At 40.9% G+C, this 24,106-nt stretch overlaps 1 protein-coding gene across 6 annotated transcripts in view; it reads right to left on the bottom strand.

The window, feature by feature from the left end:
• Window positions 1–24,106, bottom strand: part of tns2a (tensin 2a) — a 53,966-nt gene that overhangs the window by 11,067 nt on the left and 18,793 nt on the right. For 4 of the 6 annotated variants that reach the window (XM_044352279.1, XM_044352273.1, XM_044352275.1 and 1 more), the window contains exons 4-15: window positions 10,719–10,757; window positions 10,164–10,205; window positions 8,973–9,022; window positions 8,299–8,482; window positions 7,908–7,958; window positions 7,672–7,794; window positions 6,267–6,331; window positions 5,727–5,810; window positions 3,846–3,958; window positions 1,928–1,988; window positions 1,315–1,390; window positions 754–883 (exon numbers count right to left, since the gene is read on the bottom strand). In XM_044352279.1, the coding sequence (XP_044208214.1) occupies window positions 754–883; window positions 1,315–1,390; window positions 1,928–1,988; window positions 3,846–3,958; window positions 5,727–5,810; window positions 6,267–6,331; window positions 7,672–7,794; window positions 7,908–7,958; window positions 8,299–8,482; window positions 8,973–9,022; window positions 10,164–10,205; window positions 10,719–10,757 (1,018 nt within the window). The remainder of the gene's footprint in view (window positions 1–753; window positions 884–1,314; window positions 1,391–1,927; window positions 1,989–3,845; window positions 3,959–5,726; window positions 5,811–6,266; window positions 6,332–7,671; window positions 7,795–7,907; window positions 7,959–8,298; window positions 8,483–8,972; window positions 9,023–10,163; window positions 10,206–10,718; window positions 10,758–24,106) is intronic. The other 2 variants (XM_044352274.1, XM_044352276.1) reach the window with 2 other exon arrangements.

Raw genomic sequence — 24,106 nt, 5'->3', positions numbered from 1 at the left:
ATTCATCATAATTGTTACTTCAGGTCACAGTGGTTCAACAAATGTTACATGGTCATACTTTAAATATGCACTGACTGGTTGTTTTGGAGCAGAAACTAGTTGTAAACACGATAATGACATTTTATGACCTTATAAACTTGTTAGCCAACAGTTGTCTATTTATTAAGACATCCAGCAGATAACCTTAGTATTCATTTGGAGTTGTTTCACCTGAAACAACCTAATGAATAAGCACAACATTCGCTCTTGTTTTAGCTCTGTTTTGGTCTCTACCAACTCCACTGTAACTTTGTCTTTCTAACATTTGGTGCTGTGCAAATAGTGTTCAGTGGGTTTATCAAAGATTTTCTCTGAAAATAGCTGCCTGCTGATGAGAGCGGTGAGAGTGAACCAAAACAGTAAAGTTGTGGGCCATAAAACCAAAACAATGAGTTTAAAGATGCTGTACCTTAAAGAGAAACTGTAAATTGGGGTGATAATTAAAAAGATGAATTACAGCTCATTTAAAAGGATGCAGATGCAATTGTAGTCATTGTCCGTGGCCCATGCCACACAGAATAACTGCTCTATTGCTGGACTTCCAGAGGATGTTTTTATCTAATATTGCAGTAACAATGCCAAATAGGTACAGAGTTAAAAGAGCTGTGACTTGCTTTGTCATGAGTAAAAGTTTCCTTCAGCCCTATAGTCAATCCCCTGTGATTTCTAATCTTTGACCAGTCGCTTCCTTTTCTACCACCTACATAAACGTACCAGTACAAGCTTCATCCAGCTCCCCTTTGCCAAACCAGAGCTGAGATCCGTGGATGGTGCAGGTGTGGAACTGCAGCCTGAACACCGTGTCTCTGTCAGCACTCTGGGCTTGCCTGTGGTAGCATTTTACCTGCAGAGGGCAGCAGAGGGGGGAGTAAAAGCATAGATCAAACTACATGCTGGATAATGTGGGTTTAGAACAGTAAATTTAAGGTTTTGTGTTCCAACACCCACACTGCACAAAACAGACAAATTATGATTCCCTGTGGTTGATAAAGATGTGTGGTAACAAAGTGACTTATTCAGATTTGATCATTTATATTTTAGAAATGAGTTATGAATTTCAGTTAATTATTATTAGGTTTTCATTAAGATCTTGAGAGCAATGATAAGGACTGCCAGCTTCTCATTATTGTTCTTTTTTTGGCCTCTGAAATGTTGAAACACTTACAAAAAACTGAAAAAAATCCAACTTAACTAAAGTATTTCTGCGTTTGAGTCACAATTACAACCCCACTCATATCTGGGGTCCTCTGCCATTTCCTTCCCATGTGAACTCACCATGATGTCACCCTTCAGCAGCAGTGCTGGTTCAATGGTCACACACAGTCGCCTTCCTCCAGTGCCTTGAAGGTCACTGTAGACAACACAGAGTACACAAACAAGCCTGTTAGATAACTAAAAGAAATCACAAGGGACACAAGCAGATAGACTTTGTGACCAAACAGGGACAAAGTGAAACAGATTGATTCACTTGTTTGTTTGCTGCCACAGACGACTGATCTTTTCATGATCACAACTTGTGACTGTATAATCATGATGATTTTGTTTAAATGATTGATTTAAGCGTTTGATTATGTTTAAATTTGAAAAAACCTAAATTCAAGGTGCTAGGTCACATATTTTGGTATTATTGAGGTGATGATGGCTATACTCCCATTTATTAACATAGAAAGGCATAAACATGTTAAAACAATAAAGCTGCAAGATAAGAGTTAAAAGCTGGATTGAAAAACATGATTTCTTTTGGGTAATTCTCTTCACTCCTGTCTCTTTAATAACACTGTGATGATGTTGAAACCTCAGCTCATGAAAGAAAACACCCTTAAGCCAACAAATACGCTCTGGCTTATCTGTGCAATCATTTGGCCATATGACAGCAAGAGAGACTCACTATATGCCTGAAGTGTAGACCAACTGCATGGACTGGTAGATCTTCAGGAAAGGGTAGTAACCTGAGGAGAGAGAGAGACGAGGGAGAAATTTAGACATAGCGAGCATTATCAACATGAAGACAGAGGAATGTGCTGACTGCCACCCCTCCTTCTGGACTTGATCATTAGATTAAAAATAAACACATGAGTGTGTGTGTGGGTGGAGGGTGAATGTGACCGTCTATGAGTTGTGCAGTGGGTAAAACTGCTGTGATTCAGGAGGAAAGCATGTTAGAGCATCACATCAACACAAATATCACATCACACACAGTGTACAGACGCAGTCTTTGGCCCAGACCTCTGTACAAGTTTCCCTCCCACTAAAGACGCAAGGGAGGGACAACTTAAGGAATCATGTTTTTCATGAATGAAGATAGACTTTGTATTTGCACATTATGACATTTTGTGGTGTAATGCCCAATAATATTATAATATTGATAATAAAAGTACAGTTACTACAGCCACCACTGTTTTTTTTAAATTGATGCTTCCCCTTAAAATCAACTGTTTGACAGACATCCACATGTTATTTTTACTGTGTACACATCCGTCTGGCCGCAGTTTGTACGTGGACTTATAACTATTTATTTATAAATATTTAGTTTGTAAATTAATTATTTAATAATTCAGGTTATGATGAGAATGCCTCATGATTTGTAGAAACCATTTAGGATCCTAAATGTTTTAGATAAAGTGGACATTCTTTAAATATTTTTCAGCATCACATAAGATTGAAGGAAATTATGCTGACAGATGATTAAAATATATGAAGGACAACAGACTCTGCTGGATAAAAGAGGGAAATATTACTAATCCACTATTTTTCAATGAGATGTTGATGCAGAAACAAATGAAATCGAAAACTTGGGTATGATATCGAACCTATGTTGGTTCTGTTATTTCTCTCAGTATTAAACTGCAGTGTCCAATCACTAACAGATTTCCAGTAAAGGTGTCTGTCTGTCTGATAAAAGACTTCAGCAAAGGCTGGTCAGGAGTATCCTTGTAGGGTCCATGGGCCTCATGCAAGAACATTTTCATATTCTTATCCTAAAAATCCTAAAGACTTTTATCTGTGAGCTTTATTTCTGTACTGTGACAGAAATAAAGAGGGAATGCTTTGGCATGAAGTTAGATGCTAAAAACATAAATGTCTTTCTAAAACAAATTGGTCCGTGATGGCAGACAGTCATATGACAGTCACAGAGATATTAGAGGAGACAATATTACAGGTGATGTTACACTGTCAGCTGCAACAGAGGATGATACTGGACAGAGACATGCAGAGAGACACAAAGGCAGCTGTTGGAGTGAGTTTCATAACAACTACTGAAATGTAGAAGTTGCTGTGCCAAAATACGATCATAAAAATTATAAAATCTAAAAAATCTCACAGGAAATTGGCAGCCATGATAATGTAAAAATGTTTGTTTTAGTTATATATTTGATTTTTGTTAATTTCAGTATCATATTAAACTCCAAATTTATTCAAATGAGGCTGTTATAATCGTAAGTAAGAGAAGTGTTTCTCCCCTGTGAAGACATGCAGAGATGATCTATTCATGACTTGTACGATAGGTCTGGACCACTCGTAAATTTCATACGTACCCAAGAGAAAATTCTCAGTATCAGTATGAGAAAATTGATGAATGCCACAAATGTTCTTAAATCACTCATACATGCCTCTTAAGAACACATCTGTTCATACAACTGCTTCTTGCATGAGGCCCAGTGAGAGCATTGGAACATCCTTCATAATGGCGGATCAGATCAAGGATCAATCAGATAAGGGAATTGAGATGTACCCATGGAGACGCACACATTAGCAACAGGCCGATAAATGTGATGAGCCTAAAAACAAGTAACACACACACACACCTCCTTCACCCTGGAAGTTGGGGAGTGACGGGATGAGAACTTGGTGGAGGAAAAGTGGGCTGCTGTTCATCTTGATCGCCCCAGACAGAAGGCCCCCAAAGTAATAGATATACCTGAGAGAGAGAGAGAGAGAGAGAGAGAAGGGAGAACGAAAGTGGGAAAGATGCTTATGATATGAGTGTGATAAAAATGGCGAATAAGAATAACAGATGGAGACTGAGATCATGTACAAACATCTTTAAAAGAGAGAAGAAAAATGCAAACAGCCCTGGAACAGACGATGCTGTTGCCAGATAGCCAGCAACAATGGTTTCTTCAAAAAAGGACAGAGAGGGACGTTTGAAGAAAGCAAAAATTATCTTGTTTACCTAAAATATCTTCCTGTCAGGTGACGAAATATTTCATGTGTTTGTCACAGCTAAAGTTGATTTAGGACAATTCTCAAATCTTTTTCTTTACACTAGTTTTATGTCGTTAATCACAGTATAAGATTACTGTAAATAAGTGAGTCTGAAATAAAAGTATATTTCTGTTAAATAGAAGAGCAATCAAAAAAAATTGTTCGATATTTTGGGGAATGAGCAAACTTGCTTTCTTTCCAAGAGTTAGATGAGATGATTGCTTGTACACTAAATATGAAGCTTGGTCAAGCAGGCAATTAGCTTAGCTTAGCATGAAGACTGGAAGCAGGGGGAAGCAGCTAGCTCGGCTCTGTCCGGTTTAAAAAGTCTGCCTACTAGTACCTCTAAATTTTTACTAATTAACACACTATATCTCTTTGTTTAATCCACACACAAAGTGTGAAAAAGTCAAGTTGTGGTTTTACAGGGAGTTACATTATTGGCTGGGTCAGTGACTTCCTTCTGAGTCACTGTGAGGTTGGAGTGGAAATTCGTAACTGTTTGTGTACGGACATAACAAACTAGATATAAACGTGTTAATTAGTCAAATTTAAAAGTAATGATAGGTTTTTTTTAAAAATTGACAGAGCTGAGCTAACCGTTTCTCCTGCTTCTAGTCTTTATGCTAAGCTAAGATAATCATCTCCTGATGTAACTTGATTTTAGCATATGAGACTGGCATTTATGTTTTCGACTAATTCTCGGCAAATAAGTGTTTATCCTAAAATGTTAAATTATTCTTTAACTATTATCTTTGACATTTTAAACGTATTGTTGCGTAACGTTCTCTTTTCTACGTCAACTGGACATTTTTTGCGATGATTAAAAAGATGATGACATGCAGTTAAACTAGCCCACTGCATTTCAAATCTTTTAACATATTTTTTATCTTATGGCTTTTTCTTAACGAATGGAATTTGTTGTAATTGTTTTAAATTATTTTATTGCTTATGTTTGGGATTTTATTCACTGTTAATTCTTTGTTTTCTGTTATTTCACTTTATCATCATCATTTTATCATTACTTTAATTTTTTTGATTGTATTCAAGGACCAGCATCTTTGCATTTATTGAGACTGTTCCATAAGCCTTTTTTCAAAGCAGAGATCTTGACTAGCAGGAACTGCGGCTATATTATATTGGATATTCTATCCCCGTAAACCATGTTTACCATGTGACAGTGAGCCAGCATACACAATACCAAGACCTTGAAACTGAAGCAGCTAAATGGGATTCAGCAAATTTATTATTTACACCTGTGCTTTTCCTACTTTAACATGACAAAATTTCTTACCTGAGGTTAAACATTAATCAAATCCAGTTGTTTTACAAATGAAGCGCTTGAAGCTAAAAGCTGTTTTCTCTTTCTTCTCCCTTTAACAGGATGCAGGAAGGATGCATTTATGTGGGATACCCTCACCCAGCCCTTCATCCCTTTACCCCCCTCCCAGTTGCCCCTCAGATCATCCCGTGGCCTCTACCTGTTTTGGGACGGCTGGAGGGAAGAGGACACCTTATCTTCACAGAACTTCCTCATGGCGAGAGTACTGAGAGCCTGGTCCGCCCTGCACATAAATGCATGCAAACACACAGACACACACGTGCTTTCAGCCATCAATTCCCATCATGGGACTTGCACCAGACTCTCTAGATCCCAGAAAGTACATGGAGAGGATACAGCTGGCACTGGCCACAGGATAGACCAGTTTCCACTGTTCCTGTGCAAAATCCACAGGGCTTAATTTATCAAATGACTTATCAACAAAGTCTGAATGGAAATCATTGTGCAGCATATACTTGAACTAGCACACATCAGCCACTAGACATACTGCTGTAATATTTGGCATGCACATTTAAGTATTTGCAGTAAAATCCAATATGTTTCTGCACGTCCATTCATTAACCTTTAATGTCTTCCATGTGCAGATATTCTGATGAAAAGGAAAATGTCAAACTGTGGTGTGCTTTGGACGCTTCATACACACACACACATACATACACACACACACACACACACTCACCCTGCAGAGATCTTGCTGTAGTGCATGTAGGCTGCAATGATCACGCCTGTTTTACCTTTGTTGCCCTGTAGGAGGGAGACAGAACAACAGCAAAGTGGTGTAAGACCATGAAGTCGTAATGTGCTGATTTCATCCCCAGGCACTGTGGTTTGTATGGAGACAGCTGATTTTCACAGTTTTCAAGACCTGACAGTTTTGACTGCGGGGGGGGGATTTTTGATAGAGAGACAGGAAGATAGACAGAAAGCGAGAGAGCAAGAGAGATGGAGACTAAGCAGGGACATAGAGGGATGTGGACAGGCAGTGTGAGTTCAAATTAAAAAGCTCCCTGTGGTTTTTTTTTTTTTTCTCACACCGGGCGCTCCGCACTTCCTGACACATTCCAAAGACATTCCAGCTTCAAATTCCTAATGTGACCCCTCCAGATACCAGTAAACAGGCTGCAACTCCACACAGTGAGCACAAATTAAAGCTTGTTTAGCAGAGTGCGTCTCTAAATGGAAGATTCTTCATTGACATAAACTTGTTTATTCCCGTCTCTGGCGTGATCTGCAGCTGGGAAAGAGTTGCCTGTAGCTGGAATGTCCTGGAAAGTCAGCAGACCACAGAAGTAGTCTGGTTTTAGTATTTAAATTCTCCTGACCAAAACCAATAAATAAAACATCCAGACAAGCCGTGGGAGCTCGGTCGCCCTCAGTGTTAGCTGGTCACTGTTTGGCAGCTGGGAAAAGTTAATTTTGAGTTGACATAAATGATCACTAAATGATGCATTACAGTGTGGATGTTTATATTTATAAAACGTTTATTGAATTATGTGGTGAACTCTGAAACTTTATTAAAGTTGTGTTTTACCTGTAATAATTAGGTCAATTTATTGCATTTTAAATGGCGTTCAACGTGCCTTGAGCTCTCCATCAGCTTTGGCTGAGAAACTGGTCGCTGACACACTTCTCCTGCATTAATATTGTACAAGCAAGAGGAAGTTTTTATAAGCTGTGAATATAAGCTGTCAATGAAAAAAAATGTTGGGTAACCTGGTTGTGAAAAATCCCTTTGACCAGTGTTTATCATTTTTATTTATATAAAAATTAATAATATGGTGGGTTGGTAATCCAACCAACTGCATTCATAGTAATTCATTAATAAATGCTTATTAATGCTGCTTTACAGCAATAGGAATATCAGTGGTAATGTTATTGATTAACTGTCTGTTTCAAGACATGAATAATGTTTTTAAAATGCTAACAATATTCTCTAAAAACTTGCAATGCTACATCATTTTGCCGTTTTGCTACATCCTCCAAAATGTGCTCATTACTATATTCTGATACATCTGCTCGTTTTAGAGCCTGGGAAACAGACGGGCTTCCGTCTGAAAAACCCCGGCGGCCCCCTGAACTCTGACCTTGCAGTGCAGGACCACCACGTGCTGGGGGTCAGAGGTCAGCCATGTCTCCATGGCCTTACATATGGCACAGATCTTATCCAGCGGTGGGGCGTGGAGGTCGGGCCAGCCAAAGTCATGAACCTGTTGGTGGACAGAGACAGAGGAAAGGATCATGTGATTTCAGGAGATTTAATTAAAGGCTGCAAACTGAATTCTCAACACCAAGTTACGAGAATTACGAGAAGAAGTTATACCTTTGGATTTAATCGAGTGATATCGTGGCGCCTTTCGGAGAGATTCAGGAGCTGGAACAGAAAAGATGTTTAATATCACTGCATCACATCCACCCATACAGTGTATCCAGCCGGTTATCATTTCAGATATTTTGTCGTGGGTGTGACAAAAAACAAAACAAATAGACCGCTAATATTCAGGTTTCTAATTGTATTTCGTGGCTTCAAATTTTCTGTGACTATATTGTTGTCTATTGTGCAAGAAGCATCTGGAGCTGAAGTCAACCAAATACTCTGAGGAGGGAGGCAAGATCACAGCTGCACGAAATACCACAAACAAACTATGTGACTTCTTGTGAGAGCCACTGTAATTATTGTACTGTACTGTACTACTGTATATTTGTTCCCTCACCAGGAATTTGTCTTGATGTTTGGACTTGAGCATGGCTGCCACCTCCTTCAGGTTGACCCGGTATCGCTGCTCTTCCAGCTTTGGGGGGAAGAAGACAGAGATGATCCTCTCTGTGATGTAAGTCAGGTCAAAGTCGTAATGGCGCTCCATCACTCGCTCCATCACACGGTCCACACTGAAGCTCCTGGAGGAACAGGAACAGGGGTCGGGTGGTCATGCAGAGGAGACGCAGAGAGAGAGAGAGGTGGACATGGGTCAAGATGTGAGCGTTACTACAGGTTGTTTGTGGCAGCTCGACATGAATGTGCTCCTTCAAACAGTTCAATGAAACCCCTGGCTGGACGGACAAAGAGAAAGAGAGGAAGGAAAAAAGGAAAAGAGAGAAACTGGATACTGAGTGTGACATGTGGGTCAGATCAAAAGCCAACTTGCTCCATCACATGGTTGACAGTAAACCTTGCGGAAAGAATGAAGGAGAGATGGTGATTAGTCTGAGGAACAAGTGAAAGAAGGCAGAGACAAAGAGGACACTGATTAGAGTGTAGAGCAGTGCTGACGTGGAAACCCACAGACATTATTTGTATTGAATGAGTCCTACAGAAAATTACTCTTTGGAAGAAAGCAGCTTCAATAACATCTTTTGTTGTACACAAAATGAATGGGATGACTTTTACCTTGGCAGGGTGTTTCTCTGTTTGGTATAGGTCAGAGACTTGGTGGACCCCTGTGGAAAAAACAAAATGCAGTTAATAATAATTAATAATTAATAATCAGTCAGCTGGCCGGTCAGGCTATCCATCGGTCCAAAGCAGCTTTCCTCCGACACCGCCGTCAGGTCACAGTGAAATGGAAGTCAGAGCATCTGACAAGGCCTCCACCCACACCTGCCTCACCTGCTTTGATCAGGAAGAGGAGGATGAGGATGAAACATACTCTTTTGAAAATGTAAACAAAGTCTCTGACCCATGATATCTCTCTGCTAGCTACTGCTGCTCACTAGCTAACAGTAGAGTGTTGGTTTACATGTTGGGCAGGATTAACTAGGTGTCTTGAGTTCAAGATGAGTCGTCAGAATATTTTACATATAAATATTTTACAGGATAAGAGAGGGGGCCCCAAAATGATTTTTGACATACAGTATTTTTGTCCGACTAGGGGATCCCAAGCTCTTTCTTTTAAACCCCGTCCTGTCAATGTTTCCTTTCATGCGTGTTTCTAGTTAGTTTCTGTTGTGCAAATGAAAACTGCGAGTTAAAACTGCAAAAGAGGCAAGTTGAGCTTGTCCTTAACATGACATTTTGGTCTCTGAATAAATTCTGCATTAGTATTAGAGCGATCTTGTTAGTTATGCAAGTGGTGTTTGTATTTAGTGCTAATTAGCAAATGTTAGCTGAGATGGCAACCACGGATGTATCATGAAAACTGGATACCAGACACTCGTGCCCCCAAGCACCTTCACGTGAACCCTTTCCATTTGTGACGCTGCGATATTTTCGTGCCGTCGTCAAGCTAAAATAACAACATAGATATCTCATGATTTAGTAGGCAGTCATTAAATCTGCAGCATGCATTCAAGCTCCGGAGGGGACAAATCCTTGACAAACTTGTCTTAAGGGATTGTTCCTTATTTTCACAGTGACTCATAACGTATCTGGCATTGTTCTCACTTTGGTTTGTTTAGTATGCGCTAAATCAAATTCAATGAAGCCGCAAATAGTTCAACCCTGACAGTTTGGGAAATTTCCAAGACAGATAACATGACACTATGCGGGGAAATACAGAGGAAAAGGGAAGCTGCAGGGACAAAGTATAAGGGTGAGCATGAGGAAGCCCGGGAGAGAAGACGGAGGTTAAAGTGTGCTCACCAGGTGTTGGATGTGTCGAGAAGGAGCGGTCCCTCTACGCTGCTGGATGCAAAGAAAGAGGGGTGAAAACATAAAGGAAAAAGGGAAGACGGAAGATAGGAGAAGGGGATTTTAAAGAAAGAAGGCAGGCGGGGGAGGGGGGAAAGAAGGATGAGGAACAAAAAGAATGATTGATAAGAGGAAGTAGGGTAAAGGGAAGAGGTTGAAAAGAGGTGAGAGAGAGGAAGAAGGATAAAGGAGAAAAGGAGGAGAGAAGAGGAGGAGGATACAGAGGAAGGAAAGGAGAGTTAATTAAACAAACAGACTCTCTAATGGATAAACATCACTACTTCCTACAGCAACATCAACATTTTTTTTTCTTCAGGACTGGAATCCTGCAGTGCTCCAGGAATGAACCGAGCTCAAACTGGGCTGAGGGCTCGACTTCCCAAAAGGAATTCAGCAGGAGGAAACCATACGGTGGTTTTGGAAAGCCATACCTTGTAACTAAGGATAGACAAAGAGGGAGAAACTAGTCTTTTGAGGAAAAGATATGAGTAAACGAAGGAGACTTACCAGATCATTGGAGGGAGCTGGGATGCACGCCGAGGTCACCTGGAACACACAAAGACAACCACATCTGAATACAGGACCGAATCACACTTGCACAAACATATTTAAAAAAAAAAAAAAAAAAGAAACATCCTTTTTGCTTCAGGACAAAGGGCAGGGTCACCGCTCGGAGATGATTAAGAGCAAATGCTTCCTCAGACAGTAAGATAAAGACCAAAAAATCCACAAATAAAAAAACTATTTGTGAGCTTTAGAGGTGTTCATTGGTCGGCTCTTTTTTTTTATCTATGAATAGAGACAGGCTAGCTATATCCCCCTACTTCCAGTCTTTATACTAAGCAAAGCTAACAGTCTCCTGGCTGTCACTTCATATCTAATAAACACGTATGAGTGTATCTATGATGTCATTTAATGCTTGGCAAGAAAGCAAGTCAGCGAATTTCCCAAAATGCACTCATACTACAAGGCCGAAATATCCACAAAATCTGACAAATAGAGTACTGTAGCTGATCATTTTTATCCTTTAAACAATTAGAGGACAATGAAACAGGTTTTTCTCTTCATAATGCACTAAAAATGTGAGTGACGGGAAACAAAATCCTCCTTCTGTGCAAACAGGTATTTAAAGTTTACGTGCATAGAGAGAACGACATTTTTTAAGAGCTCCATTAATGACGGATTGAACACAAACAGTGTCCGCCAAACTACTTCGATGCACTCAAGTGCCAAATAAATACTACAGCTGACGTTTGAGAGCATGTTAACAAAATGTAAAGTATGCGCAGATGTGAAGCCAAACACACAGCTGGAGGAGCGCTGAGACAGAAACATATACATACTGAGAATGACACATCCGATTCCCATGTCTGTTATGGGCCTACAGGTCATTGAACTGTGACCAAAGGAAGCAGGAGCTGAACAGCAGCCCTAATGAAGGAGGCTAAGGACCACAGTCATGCTTACGTAACTCACGCAACACTCGGACACACGCACACACACACACACACACACACACAAATACAAAGCAGTGTTCCCGCAACATAGCCCTTTTTGGGACTGTTTATTTGGATACAGGAAAAGGGCAAGGGCTTGTGTATATCTCATTGTGCACAAAAAGGAAGTTACACAGGCCCTGAACCTGGGGGTGTGTCACCGCAGTGTGTGCGTGTGTGTGTTGTTGTAGAGGTTGCGTTGATCTTTCTTTCCTTCTTTCTTGAGCATCAAGCTTAGTCACTTATTGTTGCTCATACGTAACTAAAGACATCAACAGGAAGACGGAGGAACAGATAACGAGCTAAATCGAGACAGGTCTTGTGTGGCTGGAGTCAAAGGTTGAGAATCGGTTATCAGATGACTAACTGGACACTATTCCTGTATGACTCAGACTGAGAATTCATGTTTTTTTTCCATCTCTGCAGGAAAATTAATCTCAAATCTGTGTTGTGGTTTTTTTTTTATCCACAACCTAATTCATGACCAGATAGGTTTGGGCTGGGTCAGGCTCTAATTTCTATTAATTCTCTCTGACTGGATCAGAGTAAGTCTAAAAGTCCCTGTTTAAAAAGACAGTGAGTTTGACTGCAGCGATATAAGAAACTCATCTTCCGTGATAAAAACATGTCTTTCAGTTGGGTTCATGCTCCTTAAATGTTGCATGACCTGATTACGAGGCCCTCGCAGAACTTTACATCCTGTATCCTACTTCTGTCATTCTGCTTAACGACTCGGTTTTGAACAACCATGGCATGAATTACCTCCTTCCTGTTCATCAAAAACCTCTTTCCCTCTCTTTAATCTTTGACTCCTCATTCCGAGGAAAGATATGTCTTTTTCTTTTCTACTGTCGTCTGTGTCATTCTGGGAAGAGCCAGCGTAACTGCCAGCCTTTCCATCTTTCAGGCATTTAGGCTAAATCTTTGTGCAGAGCAGCTTGTAACAGTGAGCAGATGGGTGTTGAGTGTCTTCTTGAAGGACACTGTTGTTTTTGGAGAAACTGAATATGCAGCACATCTATAGTTGGGTGTAGGGTTGAACACCAGGACTTCAGAGCAAGTATGTGCTTGTTTATTTGTGCGTGCATGCATTCACATACTGTAGATTATCATATGTACTGACACATAGACGCCTTCTCCAAACCTCATTAACTTTTTATGCAACTGTCATAGAAAATGACTTCAAATTCACAATATTTCAGTAATAAAACTGGATTTTCCATCTTTGGCTTTCAGTTCAGCTGTGACAAAATATTTTTTTATAAGTGAGGGAAGCTGAGTGCAGGTTTTTATCAGACATGCACCTCTATCCCAAATCAGGGCAGTACGGCTCATTGCAGAGCAGCATTCAACACGTGGAGCATCAAGCCCAGAAGACGCCTGAACTTTACTAAACGCCCAAGAACAATGCTCTCATTCCTCAAACCACAAACCTAACATGTTGAAATTACTGCATGCAAAGCATATTTGTTCCCTGCCACTGAAAACAGCAACAACATCAGGTCAGCTCTCATACAACCATTCTGATGTGAAACTGGTGAGAGGATATGCTGAAAAACAGAGGATCATACAATTCTGTATGGTTCACGTCATGTTTTACCACAAGTACAGATATTGTACTTTTAAAAGGTTCTACCAATATGAAAGAATAACATCAGATATTTACAATGAACATTGTTTTATGAATCACGGAAAAACCTTCAGCTCTAGTCGGGTGACAATCTAAAGGAAAAATCAACAACAAAACAACTTACTGTCTTGGTGAGGTTTTGTTGAGATCTGGTGAAGGCTAGACCATATGATTCACATCATCTTCATAGTCAAGCCCTCAGAATCACCTTAACCTCTTGCCATCTTAAGTCAAAATCAAAGTCAACTGAGCCTGCTCAGCATTTTTCCAGTGTTTTCCTTCAGTGTCTTACTTTCCCTCCACCCCATGCTCTTTATCTTTGGCTTCCCTCTAATTAAACACCTTAAATACACTCAAGCCAGGAGAAGATTCACCTACCGTATCAGTCTAGTGATGTTGCATAACCACAAAAATGCAGCGCCGTAACTTCACCTTCATCATTCATCAAAGTATTTTGTTCACAGAACTTTACTATTACTTTTTATCCTTTCATTTGAACATCAAGTTCAACCCATATCGGCCAACTTTTTTCTCAGTCTGTAAGATCTACATCACTTAATCAGGATATTTAAAACTGTATATATACTTTAGGGCTCATGATGATAAAAGAAGTATATTTTTCAGTGAGTGTGCTGCGTACAAGTGGAATTACTGAAGAATTGATGACCATGGAGATCACCAAGTGAGGACAATGTAAATCGGGAGAGTCCTGGGAAAAGTGGGAGGTTTGGTAAGTACTATTTGTTACCGGGTCTGCAAACGCCTCATTCTTGCTTCGTGGGGCTTGATGTTCAATGAAAGCCATGCCACAGAACTCATGATGAAATTTGGTGGTATTGTTGGAAAATGCAGCAATCCATCTAGCTTCTAAAAAGAAAAATCAAAACCTTCTGGAGTCACCCACTGGTTCCAGTTTCTCTTCGCTCAGCCAATACTGGAAAGAGCCAAGTATAGTCCACATTGTTTCGAATTTCAAGTTGTTATGACTACAGTTACCCAGTTTTGACCGTGTACCCTGCAGCATGGATCAGGCTTTACCCGGGTCCTGGTTCACCAGTTTCACCCTTTATTCACCTTTTATCCTGCATGTATCAAATATAAGAAATGATTTCTCTCATTTCTAATCTTTCCCTCTCCTCTGTTAATTCCTCTTCTCTCTCTCCCGGTGCCCAGTGAAGGGGCCTGCAGAGGGCGGCTGCTAAGCCAGAACAAACACACCACACCAGATTCCATCTCCCCAGGCCAACATTTACGCACAAACTTCCTGCTAATAGACCTCCACCCATTTCTCTCTTTCCCTCTCTTTCTATCCCTCTTGCCTCCTTTCCCCCTCATCTTGTCTATTCTCTAGTTGTTACTTAATTTCTCCCCCATTTCTTCCATCTGTCCCTCCATTTTGCATCCCTCTTCACTTCTCTCTTTGCATTTGCTTTCTCTCGTGGGCTTTTTCTTACTCTGCTGTTATGTGGTTCTACTTTTTTCTTTCAAATTTTGTACTTTCTACTTCCTCCTTCTTCTTTTTGTCCTTATCTCTCTTGTCTCTCTTCCTCTGTACTTTCCCTACCTTTCTTACCTCTTCCCTTCTCCCTCCACTTTTAACCTCTTCCTTCTTGTTGTGTCCATCACTCTAATTTCTCCTAATCACCCCTTCTTTTCCTTTGTTTATCCTCTCCTTCTCTATTTTCACTCTTCCACTCTTCTTCTCATTTTCTTCCTGATACTTCCTTCCTCTTTCTCCCCTTCCTTTTCTTCTCTAATCTGTTTCTAACAAAAACCCTTCCTGTTTGCCTTCCTCTCACCTTTCCCACTTCCAACCTTGTTTTCAGCCTTTCTTTTGAACCTCCACTGTTGCTCTTACGTCTTCATGGTGCTGGTCTTGAAGTGTCTTAAAACTAGAAGGTCACAGGTTTGATCTCCCCCTGTCCATCAGTAACCAAATATCCCTGAAATAGACAAAGACCCACCACAGCTAGCTTGTTTTAACTTGCTGTGGATACAAGTGTTGGTTACATGCCTGAAATGATCTTCAAAAATGGCAAAGTAAACACTAAACTAGCTTGAGAGAAGTAATAGTATACTTCAGCATAACAAATATGATAAAAAATGACTCATATCAATATGCATCTTTCCTCTGTTTTGGTATTCTTCTTCTTCTCTGCACATTCTATCCTGCACATGTTTCCTTTAGCCTCTCCTTCTCTCTCAATAAAACACTGCCCCTCCCTTCCCCTTCGCTGCCTCCTCTCAGGTGGGTCCAGCTGGCGACACTCAGAGCCCTGACCCCCATAACACCCCACCCCTCCCACCTTTCTGTATTCCCCCCTCATCTCTTTCCTCTGCCAGCCCTCTGTCCTCTTCCTCTCTGTTCATTTTGTTTTGCTGCAACGGCCCTTGCTCCTCCAGCTCTTTACATGCTCTTTGATCCATCAAAGCCAGAAGGAGCATAGCTAATGGATAATGCACAGCTCTCTCCTAAATGCATGGCTTAAGAGCTGTGGGCTCAGGGAGGGATAACTAGGGGGTGAGGTAGCAGCCTTGGTATGTTATTAGTATGGAAACGGGTATGCGAGTACAATGTTTGTGGGGGCCTGCGACAGTGTGTTTGAGCGTGATCCAGTGTATGTGTGAGAATACGGATTATGATAAATAAAAAGAGGAGCTGTCTGAAACGTAATTTGTGGAAGGATGTTGGATTGGACAGCATAAATGGAAATATTGAGTATAAAGGTAAGGCTGTTGCTGACTTTTAAAAACGCAACTGACTCACAGTAATGTTAGCTTGTTAACTAAGTGCTTAGCTGGCCTGGCAAAGGAAAAGTTCCAGCACTCCCTGTAAAAACCACAACTTCTCATTGTTCCGTTTTATGTTTTTGTACGGATGACACACATATAACATCTTGGTTAGTAACATCTGTTGGTAGGTGCATATTAAGCTTTGCACTGAGACAGGCTTGCTGTATTCTTGCTTCTGGCCAATGCTAATCTAAGCTAACCGCCTGCTGACTCTAGCTTCATATTGCGTCCTACATCCTTGCAGCAAGAATTCATAGCTGCACTGAGAGCAGGTACTAAGATATGATAGTCACTACATCTGTGAACATATAGGTAGCAGTGCTAACCCTGGTTGAACCATATCTGCTCCTTGGTTACATATAAACACAGTACTCATGCAGCACTTCCTTTGATGGCTAGCCTTAGTCCTAATAGCCTCTCCATTCCTTAAACTCCCTTGGGGGAGCCAGTCAGAGCCCACTGATGAAAACTGTAACCAATCGGCAATGAGAGCCGATGCTGGCCGTGACCTCGTGTGCTTTCATCGTCGACATCATCAGAGAGACTGCGGTGAAAAAGGCGCAGTGATGTCTTATGTCCAATTCTTTCTCTGATTGAGAGAACAAAGGTGATGCAACAGGTACGTCAGCATCAATGAAGCACCAACAGACAACAGACACCACTAAATAGTACAGATTACAAAAATAAAGGACAAAGCAAGCTCACCAGCTACTGCCGTGCTCATTTGACCGGTCAGACTGCTTGAATGTTAAGACATGTTATAATAACAGCTGCCTCCTCTCAAACATGGGTTCTGGTTAATGTACCAAAGATACTAACTACGCCTTCAGAGAACCCTATACTACACTTAAGGCAACATGACTCATGCTTGTAAAGAGTGTAAGCAATCTGGTAGATATCTTTATTTCTTACACCTGTTTCCTGTCATGCCTCAAATTCCAAATAGATGAACGGTGAAAGGAATGTATGTTAAAAGCTGTCTGAGCCAATTGAAATCATTTTAAAAGGGAGCTAAAGAAGCAGCAGGAAGGTTTTTTTCATACCAATTTGTTCAAATTGAAGTGCTCGGCAATCACATGCTCTGTTTAATTTCACATACCTGTTGACTAAATCCCTATGATTGTAAGTGGGTGGAAAATACTACCTTTGCTCTTGCCCACCATGTGTAGCATTCTGTTTTTCAAAGTAAGAGGACTTACAGACAGTGCAACAATGACGATCATGTGTATGTTTACTGCTTGTCATACTGTGCGAGATGGGTGGAATTAAATCTTGGTGGCAAACCGTGTCAGACTGTACGATATCAATTTAAGGCTGTGAAATTGTGTGACAAATGCGTGGTGAATCGAAACATTGCGATGTAAACGGACAAGTGTATATGAGGGCAGAGGCACGCCGGCAGTTCATCATCCATCTGTGTCGCTCTTATGTTTTGAAAAGGCAGCAAAATGAGGACAGCTTTCTCCTCTGCCAGAGTCCCCCAAAATTCTTTTTTGTTCTGCCACAATTGTTTTGGTTTGCGGGTACGTGTTTGTATTTTTTTCCCCTAAACTTTATTAAAAAATTGCACATATGAAATGTCGCGCCAGCCAGTGTATTCTACATCAGAGGCTGGCCTCCCCAGGGGGGGGGTCCAAACAGTTTCATGGGAGGCTCAGTGGATGGAAGTGAAAATATATGACATTAGTTATTAGATCATGTAGAGTAGCCTAAATCTGTGTGATCTGGTTAAAGAGATATAATAGTTATAGGGAATTTTACTGTTTTTCACAGTTTTCCAAAGTCAGAAACTAATAAATGCCTCAGGACAGACTGGTTATGTCAAACAGCAATATTAGGCTATCTTGGCTCAACTCTTGAGTGTCTGTGGGATCAAATAACTTAATCATGATCCCACAGGCATCCAGGAATTGAGCAAGACTAAGCTAAAGAAGGGTGAGGGGGCCCACGGTCTCAGACTTTGAAAAAACCCCCTGTTCTACATCATTTCATGTCCTATTTTGAGGGTTTGTAGACATGGGTTGTAGCAGCAGACACATTGTGAGAATTTGGTCTTTAATTCGTGACATATTTGGTTCTCTGTCAGAAGGAAGTTGATGAATATGTCTCACAGTGTGATCTTGGACCATTTCGGATTGACGGCCAAAGATTCCACCACGTTTCTCTCACGATTGTCTGCTTTTGTCTCAGACAGCCAAAAATCCCACAGTGTAAAGAGGCCTTTAGGGGAACAATTTGGATCTCACAAGATGATAGAAATCCCACTTTCTTACATGCTCGCTGACTGCAGCTGTACTGGAATGTCACTCAAAGAGCCTTCGTTTGGGAAGTTGTTCTCATGTGGGTTATAAGCACAGTCAGGGAGGATTTTTGTATTAGTTAGCACTGCACTGTTTATCACGCTCTTGCAATTAACTATCTATGTTTTGAGCCCCGGCTTCACAAGTCTAGCAAGGCATCAGAAGTTTCATCCATATATTATCTTTTGTGAACCCCACGCATCCATGGAAATGGCTGAAGTTTGCTTGGCAATGTGAAGGTTGACAGCAATGTCTTAATGTTAAGACTAACTTAAAAAAAAAATCTTTTTTTATGTATGTCTGCAAGTCAAAAATGCAGATGGTCTCTCTTTTGCACAAACCTGCAGGAATCATTTTATGGCAGTTTTGAGAGTTACCTGGCTTAGCCATATAACTATCCTTCAAATGCACCCCACATGTCTAATGCCTCTTAATCATCACAAGGTGGACTTCATGAGAAAACCAGAAAGCACCCAGCCTAAAACAAGGGGACTTCAAGGCCACGACTAAGCAAAACCAACACCTATGGGTGAAACACTTCTATCCTCTGGACTTATAATCACACTTTTAGTGCTTTTCTGTATGTGAGGCCAGCTACCAAAGCGTTTATCTGTGTTTTCTTTCTTTTTCAAATTTTTTTTCTCACTGTTCAGCATGTTTCCCCCTCTCATTCTTTTGTTTCTTGTTCCCACACTTTCTTTTGACCCCAAAAGGAAAGAAAGGGGTCTCTGTCTGTCTGCATTTCGTTCTCGCTCCAAGCAGCTGAGAGGGAGGTCGAAGATATCGCAGGTCACATGGGTCCCTGCGGTCAAGCTTTAATGACCGAGTGGGATGCAATTCCCTGTTATGGAGCTGGGGGTCAACAGTTATGACTACACTGACAACACACACATACTCAGATATATCCATAAAGCTGCGCAGATGGAAGACACAAACAAGAATGCACACATGTTGCTGCTTGCACAGAGGTGCATGTATACGTGGAGGGCCGAAGCACATACATACATACAAAACACACACAGAAAACTGCAGCCACCCATCTTTATCCTCCTCCGAAGCAAAACAAGGGCTGAAAGCTGGAGAGCTGGACAAAAATAAACCTGAGTAAATAAACAAAGCAGGAAGACATGAGCTGAGATGAGATTTGGAGAGATCAACAATGGAAAAATCTCCTGTGAACTAACCAACACAGAGCTTTATTACAGATCTTCAATCCTTCCCTCCGTTTCTGCCCTCTCTGTGGTTGAGCTTCCCTCAAACGCAGCTCTGTCATTCATCCTGCTGATAAAAAGGCGCAGACACAATTCCCAAAGGCACCATGTCCCTTGCTCTTTCTATATCTGCAGCACTCCTCAGCCTAAACAGAGTTTACCATATGCACAAAAATGCATTCACATTCTTCAGACGAGCATTATACATTGTCAACAGCTGCTTCTGGGCTCATCTCCCTCTGCAGCACACCACAGCACACACAGAAGAAGGCCTTGTGGTGAAAGTTTTTACTGTCTTCCTGTGATTTTTTTATTTTTATTTTTTTGTTTATCATCTCATTGAGGCCTGAGGGGGAATTTCACATTCGGGTTGCTAAACAGGAAGACACAAAGGCAGGAATACCCCATCAGTCAGAAGCACACATCTGGTAGAACTCTACCGGAATGTTATTTGTACTTTTGCTATTTTTAGTCAGATCAATATCACAGACTTTGGACTTCATTAAGTTTTAACTTAATAGTTATTTTTGTGGATTTGTCATAATGTGAATTTGGCTATAATTTAAAGCCAGTACAAATAGTTACAGTGGATATCATTCAAATCTGTGACTCACGTCCTGCATCAGCGTGGGTGTCAATATTTAAGATCCCTGGAAGCAGAGATACCCAAACTGTCTCTTCCGGTGTTATATGGAAGACAGACCAAACCCACTGGCCAATTAGTCTGGCTTTTGCCCCTGCTGGTGCACACATATACATACACACACACACACACACACACACACACAGTGGTCTGGCAGAGTACCAACTTGGCTAAGTTAGCTGTCATGCTTATGGTTTTAACTCTCATCAACAGCGCTCACTCACTCACTTGTTCGTTCCCTGGCTCAGCCCGCACACTGCACTGACACACACATCGCACACAAGCGCGCACGCAGCGTGAACTCAAAACACGCCGGCCTATCTCGGCAATTACCAGAGCTGTCTGTGATAAAGTGGCGACTCCTTTAGCCAGCAGAGACAGACTTAGTCCCGGTCATGTTAAAACGATACAGTTGGATCCTGTTATCCTGAATGACTCACGCTGACTGCATGAATATTTGGTGAAGTGCAGGGCCTGCGGGGGGGGGGAGAAACCAGAGGACTGAGCTCAAGGCCACAAAGTGTTAACAAGAGATTACTCAATCAGAGACCCCAAACAACATTTCCATGATGCCTTCCACCAATTACTGAAATGAGTCAGAGTCTTGCTTACAGTAAACTGTTCGAATGAGTAAACTGTTTATTATCAGTGTTTTTAATATAAATACAATAATTTTATCCATGCTTTCGCTTTGCTGTTTTTACAAGGATAAGGCTGGTGATATTCTAGTTTTCTTATGACTCACAAATCAAAACCAAAACCAACGATGTATTAGTCATCAACAGGCATTATCTGTGTAACAAAAGCCTGAATACTACTCAAACTATTAAAACCACATTGATGAACTACACAACTGCACTGGGTGACATGTCCCTTCATTACAATGAACATGGGCACTGTAGTTTATTTTAAGTCAATCCCAAATACAGCATCCTTCTGCCTTAAATACTGAGTAGAGCGTCAAATCTGCGGCTGAAAAAAGTCCCCAACAAATGCACTTTTTACTCCTGTTTGAGTAACGTTTGCTAAAAATGACTGTACAATGCCAAGCAACTTACAAAAGTGTGATGTGGTAACCCGAAGCCTCAAGTGCACAAACACTGAGAACGGACTTTCCAGTGAAGTAGGAGACACCCTGTGTTCAGAAGTTAAACTTCAAGCTTAATACATGTCTGTAGGTCATCTTTAACTGTTTTTTTTAAATTAAATTACATATTCGTGAACAGTTTTTTTGCTTTTGAAGGTTTACATCTTCAGTGGGAACCAATGAGCTTCGACACAGGCAAGGTATTGAATATCGCTAGATTTAACCTTTAAAACTAAACTGTGGTTGACATGTTTTAACAGCAACAAGGACAAAGCGTGAAATATTCCCACAGTAACAATGACATCACTGCAACAATCAGGGAGAGATTTGACCAGGAGGTTTTCCCGTACAGGAAGTCTGAATGGTAAGGGGGATGTTGGGTCAGCTGTAATGTTGAGCTGCATGTTGGGAAAACATGGACTACGGTTACTCCATCATTCCATATCCTCATCATTTCCTACGTTATGTTTCTGCTTCACGGTTTTGTTCGGGTCAGTTTAGTTAATGTGAAGTTAAAAAGGAAAACACGATGCTGAATGGAGTGAAGTGAAGAAGTGAAGTTACTGCCTGTTAGCTGTGCAAAAAATAAATATATACCCCATGGCTTTAAGGAAAATGGCTCCACTCAAGAAAGAATCAGGTTTAAACAATATATGAAAAAGTGTTTCCCTATCCGTCTCTTTCATCTAGTATGCATTTTCTTTACTAAAACTGAAAAGAGGGCTGGGGAGGAGGACTCTAACCACAACTGTCCTGATGAAAGGGGTTTTATGTTAGAAAAACATCAGGCGGGGTTTGTTGTTCTTCCTCTCATCCCTGCATCCTCCCCCACTTCCGCTCTATCTATCTGTACTTGATTGTACATCCTCTTCTTGTAGAGAGGAGCAGGCAGTCTGAGCAGAACACGACTTTGTCTCATGTAAGATGTATTTTGACATGTTCAGTGGATAAGACGACTGACAAGGAGGAAACCTGATACACACAGAGGAAGCAGGGATTGTAATTACTGTGATACACAGCCCTGCCCTGCCAACATACAGCATCTGTAGGATGGCTTATCAGTCCACCATTTTTCCAGTCAGTACTATGAACTGGACAGTCTTAAGACTTTAAGTTTGTTGGTCTACTCATTAGGGCTGGATGATTAATAATGTTTATATCAAAATTGCAATTTGAAAGAGTACAATTTTCAGAGTCTTAACAAGCTGGAGGTGAAAGTTTAAACCAGCGACTGTTGATTTCGGCAGTTGTAATGTCGACTGTTGCGGACAAATTTCCTCAGCTGTAGCGAGTTAAGGTTTCTTCTGTAAATTGTTGAGTGTAACAGTTTAAAAGAGTTCTCCGGAGTCTGTCGTTTATGCTCCTGTTAAACATTCAAGCACATCATGTCATTATTTTAAGCTTAAAAGTTTCTTAAGCTAACGTTAGCTAAAGCAGCTAAAGTGTAGAGCTGTCAACGGTATCGCACGTTAGTCAGTCCCATGTCAAACACTGTCACATGCGACCAGCAAAATGTCTTTATTACCATAAGTGAACATTTATCCAGCAGTATTCATTCACATCTTTGAATGTCCAGATTATATTAACTAGCTACTGATGTCAATTATACAGCTAACGTAAACGTGAGCTAAACTTGTTCTTGGTCAAGCTGAGTTGTCTCGACTGATAGATGAACCCCAAGTGCACCTCAACAACTAGAAACAGCATTATTTTATATAAGTCTATTCATTTAGAAGCAATATAAGTTTGTGATACAGCCTGCTATAATCATATCTCGTTTACAGCTGCAGTTTTATTTAAAGAAAATAATCACAGGTTACATTGCATTAGCAGTATCGGTCAGATTGGTCAAATGATTCAGCCCCAGTAGACACCATAAACAATGTTGAGCAACTAATAATAGGCTTAAGAGGTAATCATTTGGTGTTTTACTGGGTGTGTTTTCTCTGCAAAACACACGCAATGACACACCAACATGTGCTTTTAATCGCACAGACAACTCTGCAAAGCTGTTACCTTTAGTCCATACTTACGGTAACAAACACTCAGCTAATCACCACATCAATCAGTCTAGATGTCTACCACTCTCTGTCTATGATTCTCTGCCAATCAGCTATACCGTCAGTCAGTCAGTCAGTCAGTCAGTAAGTCAGTGAAGCTGTGATTTCCTGTGTGACTCAGTCTATGAGCAAAGCAGATAGCCAGTAAGTCACTGATGGAGTTTTTTCTCTAACCAGCGGAAATGCCTCTTCTTGCCTAATTAGACAGACAGACCAGTCGACTCGTCACGGGCTGCATTTCACAAATTTTAATCCTTCCTTCTCCAACTGTCCAACCTCCCCTTTCTCATTGTCTTACCCCAACCTTCTCTCCATCTCTTTGCCCCTGGGCCCCATGCACCCTCTCCCACCAACCCCACAATTCCCTGTGGACTAAATTTTCCACTTGGGATCAAGATAAGGAGGAACTGTTCTCTGAGAGAAGAACATACTGAAATAAAACTGTTTATGGCCTTCTGTTTGTGTGTCAGAGAGAGTCTCTGTTTTTAATAGAATAGAGATGGGCCAGCTGGAGGCTGTTGACCTTGTGGGCAAAGATTACGGAACAGAGTGAGAGAGGACGACCAAAGAAAACTCATGAATTGTATAGTCTGTCAAACTATTACTACCAATCACTCTCTCTGGGACGAAAGTTTAAAAAATGGGTATGTTTTTTTCCAGATAACTGGAGCTGAC

The sequence above is a fragment of the Thunnus albacares genome, chromosome 5, assembly GCF_914725855.1.
Source record: "Thunnus albacares chromosome 5, fThuAlb1.1, whole genome shotgun sequence".
Lineage (NCBI taxonomy): Eukaryota > Metazoa > Chordata > Actinopteri > Scombriformes > Scombridae > Thunnus > Thunnus albacares.
This window is presented reverse-complemented; position numbering and strand designations above follow the sequence as displayed.